Source organism: Gymnodraco acuticeps, unplaced genomic scaffold (assembly GCF_902827175.1).
Source record: "Gymnodraco acuticeps unplaced genomic scaffold, fGymAcu1.1, whole genome shotgun sequence".
Lineage (NCBI taxonomy): Eukaryota > Metazoa > Chordata > Actinopteri > Perciformes > Bathydraconidae > Gymnodraco > Gymnodraco acuticeps.
This window is the reverse complement of record NW_022990299.1, coordinates 1,245,119-1,267,808: the sequence shown is the minus strand read 5'-3', so window position 1 is coordinate 1,267,808 and position 22,690 is coordinate 1,245,119. Positions and strand designations below refer to the sequence as shown.

The 22,690-nt window shown below is 40.0% G+C and overlaps 1 protein-coding gene across 4 annotated transcripts in view; it reads right to left on the bottom strand.

The window, feature by feature from the left end:
• The window catches only part of ccny (cyclin Y), a 37,801-nt gene that overhangs the window by 10,707 nt on the left and 4,404 nt on the right, over positions 1–22,690 (bottom strand). Inside the window, exons 2-6 of one of the 4 annotated variants that reach the window (XM_034222614.1) lie at positions 3,700–3,774; positions 2,523–2,543; positions 884–918; positions 685–708; positions 33–133 (exon numbers count right to left, since the gene is read on the bottom strand). In XM_034222614.1, the coding sequence (XP_034078505.1) occupies positions 33–133; positions 685–708; positions 884–918; positions 2,523–2,543; positions 3,700–3,774 (256 nt within the window). The remainder of the gene's footprint in view (positions 1–32; positions 134–684; positions 709–883; positions 919–2,522; positions 2,544–3,699; positions 3,775–22,690) is intronic. The other 3 variants (XM_034222616.1, XM_034222615.1, XM_034222617.1) reach the window with 3 other exon arrangements.

The window sequence follows — 22,690 nt, the reverse complement described above, 5'->3', positions numbered from 1 at the left end:
GATTGGATAGATGAGTTATTTTATACAGTTACCATTTGATGGTGTATTTGAGGTTGGGCTGACTGACAGTGCTGTCATCGAGGAATATGGTGGAACATGAGCTGTACTTCCGTCTCACCAGCCCTGGATTATGCTGGAGTTCACCCACATACATACAAAAAGACAGATACACACATGATTGTCAAACTCTATTTCTCAGACCAGCCAAAAAGTTTGCTAATAGACATTGAAAGTAGAGCACCTGTGAGCCCACAAACTCATTCTGTCATGCGGGAATGGAATTTATGGCGGAGTTCACCTTCAAGAAAGCATCCAAACATCCAATTACTGATGAACTTTCAACACATTTTTATTTGAACTCATTTGCTCCTGGCACATACTGAACCAGAGCTTTATAATGCGAATTGGGTTATTCAATTTGTTGATCAAAATCAAAAGAATGTTAGAGAGTCACTAACTCATCTTAAAAACATACATATTTTAACAATTGCTGAACTTGGGACGGTAATAATTATGAAAAGATGAACTCCACCATAATGTGATGTGATGTGTATACATGATGACATTTAACTACATATTTAAGCTCATAACACACATCTACAGTAACTACAACTAGAAATGCAATCTTAGGGGTTTGAAAGGGAGGGAATACTAACAAGGGTACGATCATTTTGAGGACTTTACCTTGTTCTCCGAAATGTGTGTGAACTTGCAAAAAATACAAGACATAAAATCACCAATTGCACCATTATAACATTCACAATAGTATTACACTACCAAATAATGTACTGTCAAATGATAAAATCTTGTTCTTAAGCCTTAGTGCAACTTCCACTACTTCCCTTTTTGATTTATCACACACACTTTCCTTTATCATACTTACATGGTTGATGTAAAGGCTCTTCCGCTTTTCTCGAACTGGAAAGGAAGATGAGAGAGAAGTGTCAACAGTATGAACAGCAACACACACTTAAAACTCAACAAGTGCAGTACACAACCCTCACAGACAGGGAGCAGCATTTATCTAGGGTTAAATTCCCTATCACAGATTTTTTTTTAAAGAGAAGCTTTTTTCTCTAGTTATACCTACTATATTAAACGAAGCATGGCAGTTTAGTGACCACCTTTTTAATATGAAAAACAAACATTTGAAAGTGTTTTAACGTGCTAAATTGAATATGAAGAAATTATTTGATGAGTCCATATAAAATTAAGCATAGTGGCTGCTTTATTCAAGAGTGGATTGCCACGGAGCTACTTTTTATTTATTTTTGTTCATACAAATGCTAAATCTGCTTAATGGACGTGAGTGTTTGTTAGTTTTAAAGAGCTCACTTCACTGAGTGCACGGCAGCACTATAACCACAACACACGCACACACAGCGCTTATGTGGTTGTGTCTGTTTGTGCATCCATGTGTGTGTATATGTTAGTAGGATGGCTCTGATGTAGAAGCACACACACACAATGGAAGAAAAAAAGAGATAAAGGAGAAAAGCAAACTAGACCAGATGCAGAGCGCAGCAACACACATACAAGGACCTAGAGAGCCTCTCCGACACACACACACACGCTCTAATGCAAATGTTTTTTCTCCTCTAGGCATACGTGACTGTGAGCACTGCTTTCTAGCAACAAGCCACTTGCGTTATGATTAGGCCTGTATTCTTTTTATTTAAATAATAACATCCTTACTGCAGTGATTTCTGAATTAATTTCTGAGACAATAATAAGAAAGAAAAGCCTATCATGGTTTCTACACATGATGACGCTCATGTTAAAGCACAATTTCATAGAGCAGTTTAATCCCAACTTTTATTTTATTCACAAGTCAAAACTTCCTCAGCACTGCTGGTGAGGAAAATAAAGGGTTTATACACTGAACAAAAATATAAACGCAACACTTTTGTTTTTGCTCCCATTTTTTACGAGATGAACTCAAAGATCTAAAACATTTTCTATATACACAAAATAACCATTTCTCTCAAATATTGTTCACAAATCTGAAAAAATCTGTGATAGTGAGCACTTCTCCTTTGCCGAGATAATCCATCCCACCTCACAGGTGTGGCATATCAAGATGCTGATTAGACAGCATGATTATTGCACAGGTGTGCCTTAGGCTGGCCACAATAAAAGGCCACTCTGAAACGTGCAGTTTTGCTTTATTGGGGGGTCTGGGGGGGGTCCGAAAACCAGGCAGTATCTGGTGTGAGGGGTAGGGGTAGGGTTAGGGTAATGTTGTGAATCGAGTGGCATGTGTTCGTCGTCCATTACATACGCCTGCCCATACCATAACCCCACCACCACGGACCACTCGATTCACAACATTACCCTAACCCCGAGCAGGCCTTTTCATACTGTTGCATCAAGACCAACATACACATGGGTACAAACACACACACGTAATATGAAATCAGCGGTTAGCAGAGAAGGCACGTCACCCGCAAACTAGACAAGAATACAGTAAAGCTTAGACCACACACAGTAAGCATAGTACTACCCGTCATATAAGTGCTTACCTCTCTTGCTTGGCACACCAACTGAAAAAATACAAAGTCCATGTTGTCGCTATGTCTTGCTTTATACAATATGTTGAGATAACACACAAGGGCTAGTAAAATAAAAGAGCATCAGGACCAGATATCAGATCAATATGTCCGCCTTCGGGCTACACACTCTTTTCTCAATATGAAGCCTCTTCTCATCAAAGTAAAGAGATTATAGCTGAAGTGAATCTCAGAGACAGACTTCATCACATTTCAGTTGATTCAAATGCGTTACTTTCACTCTGAAGGCTCTGAAGGGTCCAGGATCAGTCTCTGTCTCGTAGAGATGATCAAAACACCCAAATGTGCCTTAAAATCAGACGCAATGGCAGCTGGTATAACGTTTCCACGGGAGCCTGCCTGGAGGCTTTTTGGTAGATGAAAGAACAGTGCTTCTGTATAGCTCTACATTTGAAAATCCCTGCATCAATGCAACAGCGGGTGGCATAAGCCATTGTCTGACTTTCATGAATACTTTTTAACCAGGATGCATCCTCGCTTCATGTGCAATCTGCCACATATGGCAACCCTGTTTTTTTTAAAGAGACTTCTAAGAACTTTCAGAACAACATGAATGGTCGAAGGGTGGTCTTAAGGGATGATAGGGAAAGACGTGTAAGAAAATATGCATTCTATTGATGTAAATGTATGCTATAGGTTTTATGATTCAAACATAAAGCTGGGTGGAATTGAATACAAGCAGTATGATGTGCTTTCTTATTTTTTTTTATGGACTGGTGCATGGGATTATATCAAGGTACTAGAGGAGACATGAATCATTTCACAGTGCTTTAACATTCCAAGAGACAATCTTCAAACTACAGTCTTCAGATAGAATGCAAATAGAGCAAGAACAGTTTTTGCATGAGTCTTCTTGAAAGGGTTACCCATTAAATTAGTGATTAGTACACACTTTCAGTCTTGCACTATGTTTCTGAGTAAAGAAAGAACTCACAATAACGACGTTTTACACTCCATCTACCTCATCTAAGCAGGTCCTGTGTGTGCCTGATACAATTACAGCCTCAGACATATTTAACACTGGCCGTTAGTACCCCCCAGACACACTCACCAACCCTCCCTAGACATTTTCTGGGCCTACTTTAAAAGCGAAGTTACAAAGAAATGAAAGGTGGAAGAAAAAGCTCACCGTCAGTCTGAGACTTGCTGAGGAAGATGGTGCTGGCCCGAGGATGATCTGAGGGATTGTACTCCATGGGCAAATCTGAAAGAACAAAGGAAACAAAACATAAGTGTTACAGGCAACAATACAAATTAGACCAGTGATTTAAATTCAGTTTTAAAAAAGAAAGATACACTGCTTGCCCAAAACAAACTTTCCTTAGAGATTGCATACTGTTTGGTGAGTAGCTGAACTCATTCTTAAGATTTCTTGTGACGAAATGATATTCATTCACAAATACAGTAATTATTAAGAATAGCAGGCAATTAAGGTAAGGGTATGATGACCAAAACCTTTCATTCTGAGGATGGATGTGTGGGACTGGCTTTAGGGGTTAACCACCTCTCTTGCAATAGACTGAACTAAATGGAAAAACAATCTGTCAGTTTGCTGCAGCGCTGTGTAAACGGCCGTTTGTAAATCGATGTGCTAAGCACACTAGAAAGCTATAGATTTGTTTTACATCATTGTCTGTACACACACACACACACACACACACACACACACACACACACACACACACACACACACACACACACACACACACACACACACACACACACACACACACACACACACACACACACACACACACACACACACACACACACACACACACACACACACACACACACACACACACACACACACACACACACACACACACACACACACACACACACACACACACACACACACACACACACACACACACACACACACACACACACACACACACACACACACACACACACACACACACACACACACACACACACACACACACACACACACACACACACACACACACACACACACACACACACACACACCACACACACACACACACACACACACACACACACACACACACACACACACACACACACACAGAACCTCTACCAGATTAGACAGTAGCTGGCAATAGAACCGGCAATAAATCAAGATACAATTCTTTGAGCATTTGATAAGCTGGTGTACTCTGACAGCGTCTATCCTGCAGATACAGTCACCAGGGGCTCGCTGTCATTAGGGGTCTGAGATATGTCTTTAGGAAAATGTACAAATAAGTAAATAAAAACAAGAAAATAAAACCACATTTATAACTGAAATTCTGCATAAACTTGCATTTATTACTATTTTAAGAACATTGACTTTTGGAAGATGATGGGGGGGACAACATTGTTTAATAGATACTTTTTACAGTATAAAAGTGTCCAATTTCTCAGTAGGTTTTTACATTTTTGTTACACATGCCATGTTCCCCTTGTCTGATGTGCATGTGCTAAACCAGATGCAGTTATAGGAACAGTTGCCTGGCAGATTGGTGCTATTTAAAACCACTGAATATATTAGTATCAATTTTGTGTCCTAGTTCCAAAGCCCAAAATCCTAAATCCCACAGGCAGAAACAAGAGTTTTTATTATTCAAATATAAACAAGAAATGTACATAAAAGAGTTGGTATTTGAAGGATTCATGGACTATGATGTAAGCCTGCAGCCTGGTGTTTACAGCTATGGCTGCCTAGTTTAAAACAAAGAACCACTGTTGTTTGAACAGTAGATTGGTATTATATCTCCACAGCTGCTTGCATTTTATGGAAGACTGGAGGAGGGATTTCATATCCTGAAAAACCTTTGTTGACATGTGGTTACTATCATTATTCGGTCTAGGTTAATCATGAACTAAAAACTGTAACTCTATTTCAATCCAGGAAAGTAAACTCAATTAAGACACACACAACAAGGGTGTGGTTTTAGGGGGGGTGTCTTGGATGATGTCAGTAAAACAGGAAGGGTCAGAAAGGGACCAACACCCAGAAGGACTAATGGAGCGCAAGGACAGCAGAAGCCAAGAGATGGGGGACAGAAGGAGAGTGACAAACTGGTAATGAGGGAGAAAAGGGCAAGAGAGCTGAAAATGAAGTGTGAGAGTGACAGATTTGTAATTTGATTGACAGGAGAGAGAAGACAGCAGGGGCTGCAAGGCGAGATAATGATAGAAAAAATGACAGAGAGAGAGAAATAGAACTGAGCGAAAAAAGTGAGTAGAAAGAGGAGGAAGTAAAAAAGGTCAACAAGCTTGTGGAAATGAGCATGGATGATGTCAAACTATAGATCAGCCTTTAAAAAACACATAATGATGACTACAGGGCATCAGCATACAGCGTCTGTCAGTGAGCCACTGCTATTGTGTCCAAACTCTTTTGAACTACTGTCTTTTTGTGTTTGAAGGACACTTGAACGGCCTCAAAGGACACTCACACTGCTATGTTGTAGGAGGAAGTGACACACGGTGCTGAATTAAAGATGGGTGTGTGGGAAGAAGCAAAGAGCAGTGCAGGAGAGCTGAATGTGGATAAATTATGCCACACACACACACACACACACACACACACACACACACACACACCACACACACACACACACACACACACACACACACACACACACACACACACACACACACACACACACACACACACACACACACACACACACACACACACACACACACACACACACACACACACACACACACACACACACACACACACACACACACACACACACACACAACCTCATTTTAGAGAACAAGGCTGTTTTTCTTAAAGGGACAGTGTGTGTAGGATTTGGCATGGGTGCGAGAAGCCCTTTCTGAGCTACTGTAAAAGAAACATGGCAATGCAACATAGAAGGCTCTGATATAAATTGCTCATCATAATTAAACACGAAGGAAAACATCAATATATATCAAATTATAATTCTGTTAATGGCGCCCCTTGATACTGCACCCTGGCCCTTTAACTTGTGGTGATGTCACTTTTTAACACAGGAAGCTGAGTGACCCAGGGAGTGCCCCTCTACATGTCTGGTGTCAGTGCCCTTTGGCGAGGTTCCTCCCTCCCAACTTTTCTACAACCTGAGGTAGACGAAATCACCCGACTTCCTGCGTTTCAGGAAGCGGAGAGGAAATGAAGTAAGGGGTGACGGTTACACATTGTTAGGGAGGTAGACTGAACAAAGAGTAAAGAGAATAGGTCAGTGTGTGGATTTAAGCAAGACATCTTTTATGGACACTTTAGCATTTCTCTTATTTTTCTCCTCAAAAAATAAATCACTCATGCATGCTTCCCTATGCACGCTAGAGGCCCGTTCCAGTATTTCCTCAATGTGATGAAGTACTTTAATTTGTTTGTTTTCCCTCGAGCCAATACCCATGAACTTGGTTGATTTCACAAACATTTTATTAAATCACATTTAATATTAATACCACAAAATAAACACTTGAACTAATTTATAGCCAACATCAGAGAGATCCGTCTTTCCTGCTCTATAAGCAAAGTGCGTTCAGACAATAACATTAAGACAGCAATGTATACAGAACGTGTGAATCTTATAGAATAAACTATAAGATTGTACAATGGGAAACCTAGTTTTTTTCCCCATTAAAAGAATCACAGTTGCCAACTTAACTCTAACCCTTATTTTGAAAAAAGCAGCTGCAACCACCTGCAGAACAAGAGGAAACTGATGTCTATATACCGCCAAGTTACAGGAATATGTATGTATCTGTGGTGACTGAGCTGTTGGCACTCTGCCTGCCTGCCCTGGAAGCCTGTCATGGGGGGCGGGGGGGGCATGGGGGTGCAACATCAGCCCAGAGAGGAAGACCCTTCTCTGGGTTTTTGGCTGACCTACTGAGCCGCCAGCCAGAGGGAATCCAGATGGTACAGCACGGTACCACCCGGCCTTTCAATGGCACGCTATCAAACAATACGCCCACAAGGTTAAGCTTGTAAGCAAATCTTGTAATAGAGGCTTTGATACAAGAGCACAAGATGTATCTGTTTGAAAATAGAAACGGTGGCATAGACACTGAATACTATTTTTGATAACTCCAATTTAGCTATTTGAAATATTACAAAAACGGTTTGTTTGAGTTCTGTTTCATTTTGAATTCCATCCCTCTGCTTTCTTGTGAGAAACAACCTCTAGAATGCAGTAAGCACGCACCATCCAATACTTATCGCAGCACAAACTTTATGACTTGGCCCTGATAACACGCCTCTGTAAGTGTGTGTGTAATGTGTGAAAGAAAGTGAGAGTTGGTGAATAGGGTACAGGGCTGTGAATGTGCGACAGAGGGCAGATCTTGACTGTTAAGTAGCTTTTCACCTTGGATAACAAACCACTTGAGTTATGGACCCTTGTAAAAGCATGTTATCTTTGTTATGGAATTCACTTCTGTATCGCTTAATACAGCTGCTGTGTTTTCATTTGAACAGAAGGAACGGGCCAGAGTTAGAGTTGCACTGATAAGGTTTTTATTGTTAAGCCTTAATAGCAATACTCCATCTGCCTTTAGTGGTTATAGTCAGGAAATCTTATCTGTATGGAGGAAAAGATAATTCAACAAACTGCCCTTTTGTTCACCTTAAATCATTGCCACACATTTATTCTGATTGATGCATTTGCCATCACTTAATTTCTGGACTCTAAAACTTGAGAGAGAGTGAAGGAAGGGCAAAGGGAGGATATGGGAAAACAAGTGAATGAAAGGCTAATGCCCAATGACTCATCCTCCTTTTAGCTTTCATCTACACACGGACATGAAAACACACACACAACAATCAAACAGCTTAAACCACCCCAGAGCTCCCATCATCGATCGACAACCGCTGCCAAACTCAGCGCGTTGTTACACACTCATCTTCAGAGGAAAAGAGCTTTATCAAAGGAAAGCCAACAGGGACATGAGGATGGAGGGGAATGTGTAGGGTGAATTTCTACAAGGAAACATTCTTTCTGATGACTGCAGCACAACTGGTTGTCATAAAATCACTTGGTATGTGCCTTGCTGATTTCATATCCAAAAACATTGTCATAAAACTTAAGTTTCGATCAATTCAGTTGGTAGAAAGCAGGAGTTGATTTGTTCCAAACACTTCAATATTGTCAAACAATTACAACATCGGCCTGACAACAAGAGTAGGAAGTGTTGCTGTGACTCTTGAGTAAAAGGATTGGTGAACAAAAACAATTTAGCATCCATCCAAAAGTTGTTGAAATGGCTTGCTAAACAAACAAAAATGTTTCCAATGCTATGAAAAGTTGTGGGATTGTTGTATTAATCATTTTATCAATATTAAGCCTTACAGCTCTGTGTTGACAGGACTACATTAAAGCATCCAACCGGCCTAAAAACTCTTACAATCCATCACAGTGATGTGCTATGTGGCGTTGCCTGGCTGGGGCGATGTATACTGATGTGTTTGTAGTGGACCCGTTTACTTTTACACTTGACTGATGGCTGTAATTAGGTGAAGGTAAGAGTCGAAAAGCAAAGAAAACGTTTTCCCAAAGAAAGAAAATGGCATACATTATACATGATGTTCACGTTGGTATCCCAATGTGACAAAGGAGGCAGCAGTAAATGAAAGACGGAGATGTTGGAAGGGGCAAGGGAGAGTGGCTACTCGTTATCGATATTAAGCTCATATTTTTTACAGGCACTTATCAGTGTAGTTAAATATAATGGCATTGCAACATCAGCTATTATACCTTCCATCTGCTTGTTGAGGCTAACATCGATGACAGTGAGACTAAAAGTTGTTTAGCTTCAATAATGATTCAGATATGTTCTCCTTTTGAATCTATGCTCTTTGTAAAAAAGTGATGGTAAGTTAGTAGGAGCGGAGATAGGCACAATGGATGAAGAGACACATGAAATTAGAGCAAAGACAAAAAAAACACCATCAGAACTGCTAATGCAAAAGATACCACAGTGGTAGAAACACTGAATAATTAAAAGTCCTTTCTGCGAAGTGCATGACAAAAAAGCACCCCTCTTTCACAACAATGCATAATTTAGAAGGTGCTAATCACATGTGGCTTTGATAAAAACGTTCTTGCAGTTTGTTCCCATTTTGTCTGAGCAACATTCTGTTTACCATCATGTCACACAAATGTTTGAGAAGCTAAAAATATTGAATATTTATCATTTTTGTTGGAAAAATAATGACTAAATTGATCATCCTATCATCAAAATAGTTACATGTGTGCCTATAAACTAATTATTGAATTGAATAATTGGTGCAGATTTAGCTGTAACTTTAAAATTGACAAATTGTTTTATTGAATGTAAATTAATTGTTTCACCATCAGGTTTTCATCTGGTTTATTTTTGTGAAGACTTCTTCTAATTTAACCATCTTCAAAAGTAGAGGAAATAGGGAAATGGTATTGTTATTTGTATATGCATTTATAAAGAGAGATTGAGCAGAAGCAGGTACTGTTAGGTGTTGAAGAGTCCAAGGGCAGTAGAGGACTCATTTACACTGCACCCAACTGAGAGCCATAAACCCACCACCCCTCTATCTCTCTCCCCTCCCATCCCTGATCCTCTGCTCGCTGTAACTAGGCAACGCCGGCTTGAAACGATTCAGAAGGTGGAGGCAGGCCCATCAAAGGAAGAGACAGACAGACGTTCTCCCTCACTGTGTATTTCTTCCTCTATCGCTCTCACCTGCTAATACACAGTACTAACTGCAGATGAGTTGTATTGTGTTATGACACAACACTAGGGGTGCAACAACTAATCGACTTAATCGATTACCAAATTAGTTGCCAACTAATTCAGTCGTCGATTCGTTGGTGACGTCATCACATGTGTTTTACGCGCCGTTAAGCTCCAACGTTAATGGTCTTTTTATCGGTACTGGAGACATTTAAAAAATATATGTCATGTATTATTGCTACAAAAACATTATATCGCAGTCTTAGTGTCGCCAACTAGTTTCTAATATGCAAAAAGACAAACAAATGCATCTCACACACACGGAGGAGATGGCGGAGAGAACGCGCTCCGAGGTGTGGTTCAACTTTACCCGTCTCGATGTGGAAAATGCTCGTTGCCAAAAGTGCAATAAGAGTTTAGCATGTAAGGGCGGTAACACGAGCAATTTGTCTAAACATTTAGCAAAAGTGCACCACATTCAGACGGAGAAATGCACCGGGTTCGACTGTCTTTCTAGCAGCTCTGTAGCCCCATCCACGAGTAACGTTTCCACGTCAGGTATTATGTATGCTAGCAGCAACACACGGAGTTAACCACATTATACAAACATGGGTTAATGATTAGAGGAAACTGAGTTATTTATTTTGTTAAAGTTTCAGCTATTCTGTTCACAGTTCTGTCATCAGATTATTTAATACGATTTGTTAAAACACTGTTGTTTCTTTTGATGTGAAATATTATTTATTTAATTTAAATAAAAAGAAATGTTAATTTTGTTCAAAATGTGTTTAGTTAATTTGATAATATATGTATTTTTGAATCAAGTGTTAATCTTTATTGTCTTCATTGTTAGTTTCCACATGCCTAAAACAACCTCAAGCTAAAAGTTGATGGCTAAATAAGAGCGTTTGAGAAATTGTGCAAGGCATACAGTAATAGTCCGAATAGTCGATTAATCGTTTCATTAATCAATCGATTATCAAATTAGTCGTTTGTTGCAGCCCTACACAACACAGAACACTTCAGAATCCATTGCACACTTTTTATCACAGTCTGACAAACAGAGACAGGAAGTCGTCCTTTCCAACAACAATGGTTACAAACCAAACATCTCAAAACTGTTTCAGAATGGCGATAAATTCAATATTTTCTAAATGTTTTGCACATTTCAAAAAGAAGAAGCAGTTTTAAAGGTCTGATGGAAAACTATTGTGTGCGAGTGTTGAATTTGAGAAACAAGGTTAACACATTAGGCATAGCTTTACAGACAAAAAAAGTTATTTGCATGACTTTGGCTTTTTATTATAGAGAGCGATGTTTGTTTGTCAGTTGTTTTTTATGCTGGTATTATCTGACCCAGAGTATACTTGCAAGTTGCTCTGTGTCTAGATGTATTTACTTTGTGCCTAAAGAAGAGCGTACTCCTAGGATAACAAGGAAATAACAACCCGTGAAGGAATGATCCCTTTCTGGTTGCAAGGATAAACATTGTTGTGTCTGCCTGGTCCAGTTGTGTGGTAAAAGGTGGATTTACTCGCTTTGTTGTCCTTTTAAAATCATTGACATTTCAGACATTAAGCCTGTGAAACAGAGGTGAGAGTGTGGCAAAGCACTGCCATGTCATCAATCATTATACAGATTGGGTGACAGCCATTATGGTAGGCTACAAAGGGGCAGCTGGGTGGACAGCACAAGGGTGCTCCGTGTGCTGACACATGGAAAAGAGATGGCCAATTAGAACATTCCGAAAATAATTTAAACGAGCAAAGTTGCTCCTTTGGGCTTTATGACATGTGCATAACACATTGGCTACTATATTACAATCCTATTTTAGAAGTTATTAGTAGATCATGCTCCAGGTAGGAAACTGAGATGTAAAAACAGATGTTTCTAAATACTAGCCAACACGTAATGATTCGAAGGACAAAGTGACCGCTCAAGTTCCTCTCCTATGACCATATGTCCCTGGAGAACATGATCCATGCACCATAAGTAGGGATCTACAACCTAACAACTACGTACATTTGGTTAAACAAAAAAAAAGTCTGCAAATATTCTGGCACCAGAAGCAATTATTTCAATGCAATTCGCAATGTAGGAATTTCACCAGGATACAAACAATCCAGCAGCTATACAGCAAGCAAAGCACACACATCCTGTTTTATGCACCAAAGGTCAGAAAATGTGTTTGTTAGTCGATGAAGGCTGTTCAGTTCTGATGCATTTAATCCAAACCACTGCCTCTATCTCTGACTTTCATCCATTATCAAGCTGTGGAAGGAGGCAACGATGACAGGAAGGCCATCTGTGCCAAACTCTGTCATACTGTCCTTGTTGACATTTTCCACACGTGCATACAGAGATGTTGGCATGCACAAATGACCCAATACAGGCATGGGCAAAAAGGCATAAATCAACATTAAACTAAAGCAAACACAACAGTGTTTAGTGTTGCGCGCACATACTGTTGATAGTTAAGTAGCTGACAGATTGGCAACATAATGTGTTTTGTGCTAGACTAGTCTGAGGTAAAGACACACAGACTAAAATTGTATCTGAAATCTGGTGTAAATTTATCAGACAAATGCAAAAATTGATGGTCTTTGGATGTGTATCAACCTGTCTGAAGTTTGGTAACTTATGTGACGGCCCCTAGGCCTTAGACTCAGGTCCCTGGTTAGCCAATCCCCAAATCAGGAGAGATTGCTGACACCTGATTTGGGTTGACTGCTCAGCTACATGTATGGGTGCCTGAGCAGTCAGTCTTTCTCTCCTCTTGGGTTGCTTGGCTCTACTGGACCTTGGTTGGTTGGTTGGTTCTTTCGTTATATATTGATGCATGTTCACACACACACATTACTGATTAACTGACTTCATAGTTAATTTAGTTTCTTTAAATAAATGCACTTCAATTGGATGAATCATGTGTGGTCTCCTTCCTTTGTCCGTCCTTGAGCCAGGGCGTGACATGGGGGCACGTCTAAAGTCAAAAGTCAAATTTTGACAAACATTTTGTTGGCATGAATTTTCTGTGCTAATTTAGGTTGGAGTATCACACATGGATGTAGTTGTTTTGGAGAGCTTTATTAATCTAGTGTGGGCCAGTTTTCTTTGAGGTAAATATGCTAAATGTTTGGTGTGGCATGTGACTGGTGTTCTCCTCTGTGAGGCCAAGCAGCAGGTTCTAATAGAGAGTCTGTTGTCGGGGGTTGGGTTTAGTGTGACAGAGAAAGTGGCTAGAGCAGTTGTCTCGGGATCACGTCCATGGTTTCTTGTGGGGTCGCTGTGTATACAGTTGCCTTCCAGTACCACTGGGTTTCAGTGAATAAATACCCACCACAAGTATCTGTACGAAGACTAGGTACGAGTTTAGTCAGATAAGGGACATACTCCAATTAGTTTGAGCATGGGGAGTCACCAGTTGTTGTTGCCACTAGTTGCATAGTGTAAAGGTGGTGTATGTTACCTCAATTTGGTTATCTAGGTTGCTAGATTTTTGTGGTTTGATATGTCTAACATTGTGGAAGATTTTGTTCAGTGTCCCTCGGATGAGTTGTTGGAGCAATGTACAAAGGAGCAGTTGGTGAAGATTGCTCATTATTACTCTGTTGTTGTTGATTCCAAGCAAACAAAGGAACGCCTGAAAAGTATTATAAAGGCTCATTTGCTAGACTGTGCGGTACTGATGGACAGGGGAGGTAAGAGCATTGTCACTAATTATGTGTCTGGCTTGACTTTTGAACAACAGAAAGAATTGTTGATTTTGAAGTTAGAACAAATGAAACTGGATTTGGAACTGCACAAATTGGCTTTGATTAGGGCAGGTAAAATGTCTGCATCGGCATTGAATGAGGAACTTGTAAGTTCACGCTTTGATGTTGCAAGTAATTTACTGTTGTTGCCAAAGTTTAATGAAAATGATATAGACACTTTTTTCTTTTTTTTTTAAGCGTGTTGCTGATTCAAGGGGCTGGCCTGATGAAGACAGAACTTTAATGTTGCAGTGTGTGTTTACAGGTAAAGCACAAGAAGCCTACTCCGCTTTATCTTCTGACGCCTGTAAAGATTATGACAAGGTGAAATCGTCTGTTTTGAAGGCTTATGAGTTGGTGCCTGAAGCGTACCGCCAACGTTTTAGAGACTGGCGAAAGAGTGGTAACAAAACACATGTGGAATTTGCACGGGATTTGATCTTGCATTTCAAGCGCTGGTACTCTGCTTCTGGGGTAAAAACATTGGATCAGTTATGTGATTTAATCATTCTGGAGCAGTTGAAACAGTCTGTCCCTGAGAACATTGCAACCTATATTAATGAACATAAAGTCACATGTCCTACGGAAGCAGCAGTACTGGCTGATGAGTATGTGTTGACGCACAGGCGCATCTTTGGTGAGCGTTATGAAAGGAATGAATCTCAGAAAGCAGGATCTTTGTCCCCAAAGTTTGCACAGCATCCTAATGGCACAAGCAATGCACATGTGTGTCATTATTGCCATCAACAGGGTCATTGGAAAAAAGAATGTCCTTTGCTAGAGGGGAAAAGCAACAATTTTCATGTGAAGTCAATTGGTTTGGCTACAACTATTCATAATCCCAGAGTTGGTGAAACAGAAGTCAAGTCAATTGATATCTCAGAGGTTGAGTCAGGTTATGCTTCGTTTATCTCTGACGGTTTTGTAACTCTAGTTGGGAGTGACAAGAAAGTTCAAGTCAGGATTTTGAGGGACTCAGGCGCTTTGAATACTTTTGTGAGGGAGGCCATCTTGCCTTTTTCTCCAGATTCAGACATGGGGCGCTGTGTTCCAGTTAGAGGGATTTGTCTGCAAACCATTTCTGTGCCTGAGCATAAACTGTTTCTGTCCTGTGATTTGGTCCAGAGAGAAGTGGAGGTTGGTGTTCGTTCAGAGTTGCCCGTGACTGGAGTGGACATCATTTTGGGAAATTACTTGTTTGGCCAGATTATGCAAAGCCATTCAGGGGTAACAAAATAAACATTGCAGGAAAGAGTTTTCAAGTTAGAGGCGAGGACTGGTTTTGTCCGGATAAGTGTGGAATGATGAACTTTGCTAGAAGAAGCAGTTGTTACAGATGTGGCAGGAAGAAAACCATGAGGGCACATATGATGAAAGCTGGAGGAACAGATAGTTGGAAAACTCTGGCTGGGAGGAGCAGGGGTCTCTTCAGTGTAAATGATTGGAAGTGCAAAACATGTGGCAATGTCAATTGGGCTAGAAGGTCAGAGTGCAACATTTGTAACACACGGAAGTATGTGAAAGAGAGCTACAGTAACCTCTTTGTGTAAGATGGGGCAGGCAAGGGGAGCTTCGTCCCATTCTTCTTGAAGTTTTGGCCGTACAGGCATTCCCTGTTTCATCCACTAAGCAGCAGTAGTTGCTTTTCCTGGGGTTAGGCTGTAATGATTGCGGGTTTTGTGCAAATGTCGGTAGTCACCTCATGTACTTTTTGTCATAGTTCCTTCTTTGCCTAGTATCACTTTTGATAGGCTTATAATGCAGTTTTTATGTGCTCTGAGACGTGTTACTCGGATTTATGAATTGGAAGAAAATGTTGTGTCTAATGTTCTTGTTTTGTTTCAGGATCTGAGGTGCTACCTCATTCTTAAGGGGGGAGGTGTGACGGCCCCTAGGCCTTAGACTCAGGTCCCTGGTTAGCCACTCCCCAAATCAGGAGAGATTGCTGACACCTGATTTGGGTTGACTGCTCAGCTACATGTATGGGTGCCTGAGCAGTCAGTCTTTCTCTCCTCTTGGGTTGCTTGGCTCTACTGGACCTTGGTTGGTTTGTTCTTTCGTTATATACTGATGCATGTTCACACACCCACATTACTGATTAACTGACTTCATAGTTAATTTAGTTTCTTTAAATAAATGCACTTCAATTGGATGAATCATGTGTGGTCTCCTTCCTTTGTCCGTCCTTGAGCCAGGGCGTGACACTTACAATATATGATGCAATGAATAAACATTGTTCTTTGTGCTGAAAATGAACAGATGGCACATTGCACCATAATCAGACTGAAGAAATCACTGCAGGACTTGTCAGGTGTTGCCATGCTGGCAGACTAGGTGGACTTCCAACAGCCAATCAGAAGCAGGTAATTACCTCCACACCTGCTCACCAAACTGCAGCAGCTCCAGTGGTCCCATCGGATGGCTGTATGCTCAAGTATGTGTCTGATTCAGCCATGGCTCCACTACAATATGCACAAACAGCAGATGTGATCTATTCAAACATGGCTTTTTCTATAGTAACGAGCATCATGTGGTGCTACAGCGATGTCCCTTACAGTGAAGTCACATGTGGATTCAAAGCACATGCTGGTAGAAATATGTAGATGTGTTCAATATTAAGCAATGCATTAATTTGCCCGAATGCATTAGACATCAGACAGTGCTGCCATTGCTGCTTTTGCCTTTATATTGATAGAATATCAATCTTTCTAGGGAAAAAATACATGATACATCCACATTGTAGCGGAGTATGCATCAAATCCAACAGCAGCGGCTCTAGGGCTGATGCAATGTTATAAGAATGGATGTTTGAATTTGTGCAAATCCGTCAGCACAGCACCGTAAATCAGAAGAAAGTAAAAAAACTACGTTTATTTTTATTTCTGAAGTTTAAATAGTAGTTTCATTTGGAATTACTCCAATGCACACACAATATGTTTTGAAATGATGTAAATCAGACTCTCCTATCTATAGCTTATTTATGGACAAGTATAAACGTGAAAAAAACTATTTTGATGTTATCAATAGGCGCTTTCACACAGGAGAACTTTTGACAAGAACTAGGCCGATAGTTCTTGGGATTTTGGTTTCACACCAAAAAGGTCTGGAACTAGAACCGAGTTCATGCGAACCAGTATACGCCGTGAAGTTGTTTGCGGCCTGCCAGTAAACCCAAAGCAGAAGAAGAAGTGACGTCAGCGGCTTCATTTGCGTAATCCTCCCTCAGGGACTTATTCCGGTGTGAACGCGATCTAGGACAGTTCCGGGACTAAAGAGTTCGGCGGGACTAAGTACTGGGAACTAAGTACGGCAAAGTACTTGGTGTGAAAGCGACTAATTACAAAAGATGAAGGGATGATTTAAAAAATAAAAATAAAACTTCACCATCAATGCAATTAGAACTTTCACTTGTTCTTCTGTAAACCACTGCTTTAATAATACTAAGCCCAATACAACTATTGTCTTATCTGTGAAGTAGTGTTTGGCTGTATTTTTCAAACACAAACAGGCAGGTAGAGTGTAAGAGGATACTTTATTTTAACCCTATTTTTAAGCTCAATAAGGTAAGACGTGGTAGCAAAGCACCAGAAAACTTGATCTGTCTTTAGAAATGTGTATGCCCTGTGACTGTCCACTAGGCTCTGTGCAGGACAAACTCTTATTTCTCACCATAAATGAGCCAGACAGTCACTGTTGACAGCTGTGCCCAAATGATCTCTTGAGTTCCCGAACACCACATCTAATTGCCATAGAGTACCTAAGTGTGCATGTAGTTGAATGCACCACTTCACACACTCTCCTTGACAAGTTGGATTTGGGAAGAACACTCAAAATGATGAGGGCTGAAGGCTATTTGCTTCCCACGCTTCACTACACAGCTGTCTCGCAAAGCCTGAGCTTAACACTTTTTGACAGTACTTCCAAAACAAACAGAGGTTATTGCACAAATCCTTTTTCTCTATCTGTTTAGAAGTTTTAACCTGCTCTGGCCATCAGAGGGGAAAAGATTCAGAGCAAGAACATGAGGGGACCCACTTTTTCAAGCCCCCTTTAGTCTCAGGGCAAAATCAGGGATTCCTTCAAACACAGCTATTAATAGCTCTGCGTGGGCATGGCTGGACTTTGACTATTAACCAGGTCTTCTGCTCTAAATCTTACCATTTCATTTCTACAGTGTCATCTTTGTACGTTAGCTAAGGAGGACATTTTTAGCCACAGGTTAATTCACCTTTACAACTTGATACAAATGTGTTTTACATAATACTTTATCCTATTTCTAGTAAATAGATATGAGAGTATCCTTTTAAACTGTGGAATTTAGCATAATTAATAAATACAGCATTGTACAAATTGTCATATACATGTTCTAAATTGTAGTACAATGTTCACATTTCTACTTTAATTTTAACAATTTAATTATAATATTTTATTGGACATGTTTCTTAAACTTCTTATGTTTCTATAAACATCTTTAATTAATGTTATCTTATTGCAATTCCTACTAACTTCCCTATGTTTATGTATATATTATATATCAATACATTTTCAGTCTTTTTATTTGCAATTTTTATCATTTATTTAATCTGAAATGGAAACCACATTTCTTGATGGGCTAAATAAAGTAATCTAAAGTGATTCTCATTGTAAAACCAAGTCCGTTAAAAAAGTGTGATGGCGTTATAACTCAATAACATTGGAAAACAATGCATTTCTGTCAGAACCTTTTTCTTATTTAATGTGTTCCTGATCAGTGATCCAGAGGGCTGTCTCTTTTTTCTCTATTTCAGAATAGGCAGAAGACCATTACAATGTTAAATTTCTCCGGAGACAGCGGCACTATGAGAGAACACGCAAACAGGTAATTTGTGGGCAGTATAGATGTACCTTCCCTCGCGTGGGCCGAGTCGAGCCAAACGAGACACGGGAATGAGATTGTCACAGGCAATTGAGTTTTCATTAACACTGTGAATCGGTTAAATTTGTTTTTGAAATGGAAACCATTCTCTGTGAAACGATCTGTTCCTCGTAGGAAATTGCAGGATTTCGTGAGCAAAAATAAAAAAAAGTGGTCAGGTAGATGAGTTGTTTTAGCAAGGACTGAGTGGTGAGTGGCAGACATACTGTATTTCAACCAACTGTTTATTTAATGAAATCCTAGCTCCCTCTGACTGACTGATTAAGGGTGCAACTAACATATTTCCATTGTTGATGAATCTGCTTTTTATTTTCTTAATTATTCCATTAGTCTTTTATCTGTAAAATTTGAATAAGAGGTACAAAAAAATGATAACTTGAAAAACACAATAATCTATAATTTCCAAGAGACAAATGTAATATTTTTTAAATAAAAGTTTTATCTGACCAACATTCCATTTCCATTATTCAAAATGCCTGTGACCAACCAATTGAGGGTATCCATGAGCATGAGTTAGTGACAGCATTTGTGACACTGTGTTAAAAAGAGCAAGTTTGACAAAATGAGTGGGAATCCCACCCCATCAAACACAAACAGTTCCTGCTACCTCTTTTTAATGATAGATTTTACCTGGATTAATATTGAATCCCTGGGTAAAACTCAGCATGTATACAAAGAATTTCAACTCTGAGAGGCTGACACCAAAATGTGACATTTGCTGCAATTTTCTCTAGCTCATCAGAGTGTAGTTAGGGGTGAAAAGACAGCTTTGTGTTCGTTTGGCTCTTAAAAGCTGCAAATGGGGAACATGCCCAAAATGTTGCTTGGGTATCCACAACCAGTTCTGATGGGCCAAATAATTATATACCAATTAATTCGTATATATCCATTTAATCCACAATTAGTCTGCCACTTAATACAAGATTTCTTCATCCTAAAACTCTTAAAAACTGTCAGTAAATTGAGAATTTAACAGATTCGATAAAGAAAATAATATAGTTGTCCTAGCTAACAGGGCATGCTGTTGAAACTCATGAAAACATATGTATCAAATCCTTTAAATTAAGATAATTCCTCATACCTCACAAAGATGGACATGGACAAGAAAGAACCAATTAGTTCTTCAATTTTGATGAATACAAATTAACACAATATCATTGTTTTAGTCAAAAATGTGTTGGAAGGTAATGACTGAAACCTAGAAATAGTCTAATAATGTTTATGATCATACTGACCTTAAACATTTTTGTTATGTTTTCACTGCACTGGCTTTGATTCATATGGGGAAAAGTAAAATTGTCTAAGTTAATAGAAACGTGTGTATTTTACATGGGATCTCCATCATCCTTCACCAGCAAGAATTAAAACAAAACCATATCATACACCGTACATGTAGGTCAACTCGTCTGGAATTCACAGCTAGGAGACTCCCCAGGCTCATCAACAAGGCATGAATAATCCATGTCCAGATTTCAATTAGCCTGTAAGCAAAACTTGTGTGTGTGTGTGTGTGTGTGTGTGTTCCAGAAATAACCAACTTTAACACTGATGAGACATAGACGGATGCTGGGCCTGGAGCTATTGCTCATTTGTCTATGTTAAGTAAAAACCCAAACAGGGTGAGAATTCCATCTGTTTCATCTCGCTTTCCGTTCTCTCTTATTTCTGAGACATCATAAGTGGCCTCGGTTTACCTATGCTTAGTGCTACAGCATACAGCGTTCTGTGATCCAAGTAGACTAAAAATAGCACCGATGTTGGTTTGGAGGGTCTGGAAATTGCAACGAATGCTCCGCTCTCCTTTTAGCACAGGAATCATGGTGAACGTATTTATGTTGAGGTGTATGCACTACATGTAGATCATCTGTAATGTCTGATCATTCTGTCCTCCATTCTTTCTTTTCAGGGGAAATTTTCCTCTTCAAATACCTGGAAAAAAACTATTTAAGCAAACAAGAGGTTCCGGATTCACTTTTCTAAAGGCCCTGACAACACCAGGCCGAAATCGGCCGTTTTCGTTAGTCGGACGACGAAGCGTGCCCTGCCAAGATGTTGAATCGGCCGTGCGTCGGCCACAGGCAGTCGGACAAAGAAATCACTCTGATTAGCTGTTCAGCTAGCGAATCAGTGCATGAAAAGTGAAACGGTTGCTTGAGAATGTCTTCCACAAGCAACACTCCAATGGCTGATAGCTCCAGTACCGCACAAAACATGTTTTCGATGGACGAGAGTGAAAAATGGAACGCACACGCTATTTGTTGTTTGTTTATATCACTTAGTCTGTTTTTCTTCTGTCTTCCGGTTGTTGCCTCTTTTGAATGACGAATACACACTACCGCCGCCTGCTGGTAAGGAGAGTTATTGCCACTCACGCATGCGCAGTTCGTACGTGCTCGGCTGAAGTCTTTGCGGTGTGTTCCAGTGCGACACATGGCCAAGACGCAGGAGAACACGGCGACGCAACAGTCGGCGTCAGCGAGTTCTCTGGTGACTGCTTGGTGTGTCAGAGCCTTTAGGCCTAATATAGCAAACTGAATCGAAGAATTTAAGAAACTATTATTCCGATTTCTTTTAAAGCCTTACAATCAACATCACTGCTGCCAGCAAACAACAGCCAGTTTCCAAATAGCCATTTACAAACATCCTCATTACCTATGCAGGGCTCGACATTATAAATGGCCCGCTGGCCCGGAAGCACTATTTAGACACCTCGGGCCAGCATAACGTACTTTCCACTTACCCGCTTGGGCCACTAAATATTGCTTTAAAAAAAATGTTCTGTGGTATTGGTATTTATTTAGTTAAATTGTTTCGTTTATCAACGCTACAACATAGCGTTCCGTGAGTCGGTTGTCGTTGCTGGGGGAAAAGCAAACAGCTGTTTTCTGCGGAGCACAGCGTGAGCAGGCTCCCGTGAGCGGGAGCGCGCTCCTTCACTACAGACTATCACGCCACCTAACCATTCGCCAAAATGTTTTTAATACCAGCAGTAACGGGCCAAGCGCCGGGCAAAAAACAATCTTCAAATAAAAGAAAGTCACCGGAGGAGTTAAAGGAGAGTGACAGGGAGCATGAGAAGAAGAGGGAGAGAACGTTTCAGCCAGCTTGATCGATGGAGTTGGCTTCTAGTGTTGCAGTGACGCATCCTAAAAACCTTTTATAATCCATCGATTAGATTTATGATTCGAAAATTATAAAAGTAGGGTAGACATGTGGAGATTATCCGGCTGAACAAAACGTGCATTTATCAAACAGGTTTGTTTTCCACAGACCTTATTTCCAGCTATTTTCCAAAACCCTATGGAGAAATCCCATTGCTTTCTATCGAGGGAACCAGCAGCTTACTTCCTGGTTTTAGGATGCGTCACTGGCTGCACCTCTCAATATGATGCCAATATAAACAAGGTCTTCTGTCGGCTCTGTACATCAATGCCGACCTATGCTGACAAGTAAGTGAAGAGTAGAAAATAAAGGTATTGGCTATAGGGAAATGTCCCAGCAGTTTAGGATAATGAAGGTTCTAATCAAATCAATTTAATAGCCATTACATGTCTAACTCCTAATGACAGGAAGGCAGAAAGTGCATTATACAATAATACTCATAATAGCAGACATTTTTTAACAATGACCACAATATCATTATTTTAATAAACCAAATATGAACAATTGAGGAAAATGAGGAATAACTGAAGATTCAAATGTTGTAGTACAAGTTGTAGTTAGTGCATAAATTAGGCTACTATTGCAACAAATGTGTTAATTTTCTTCAT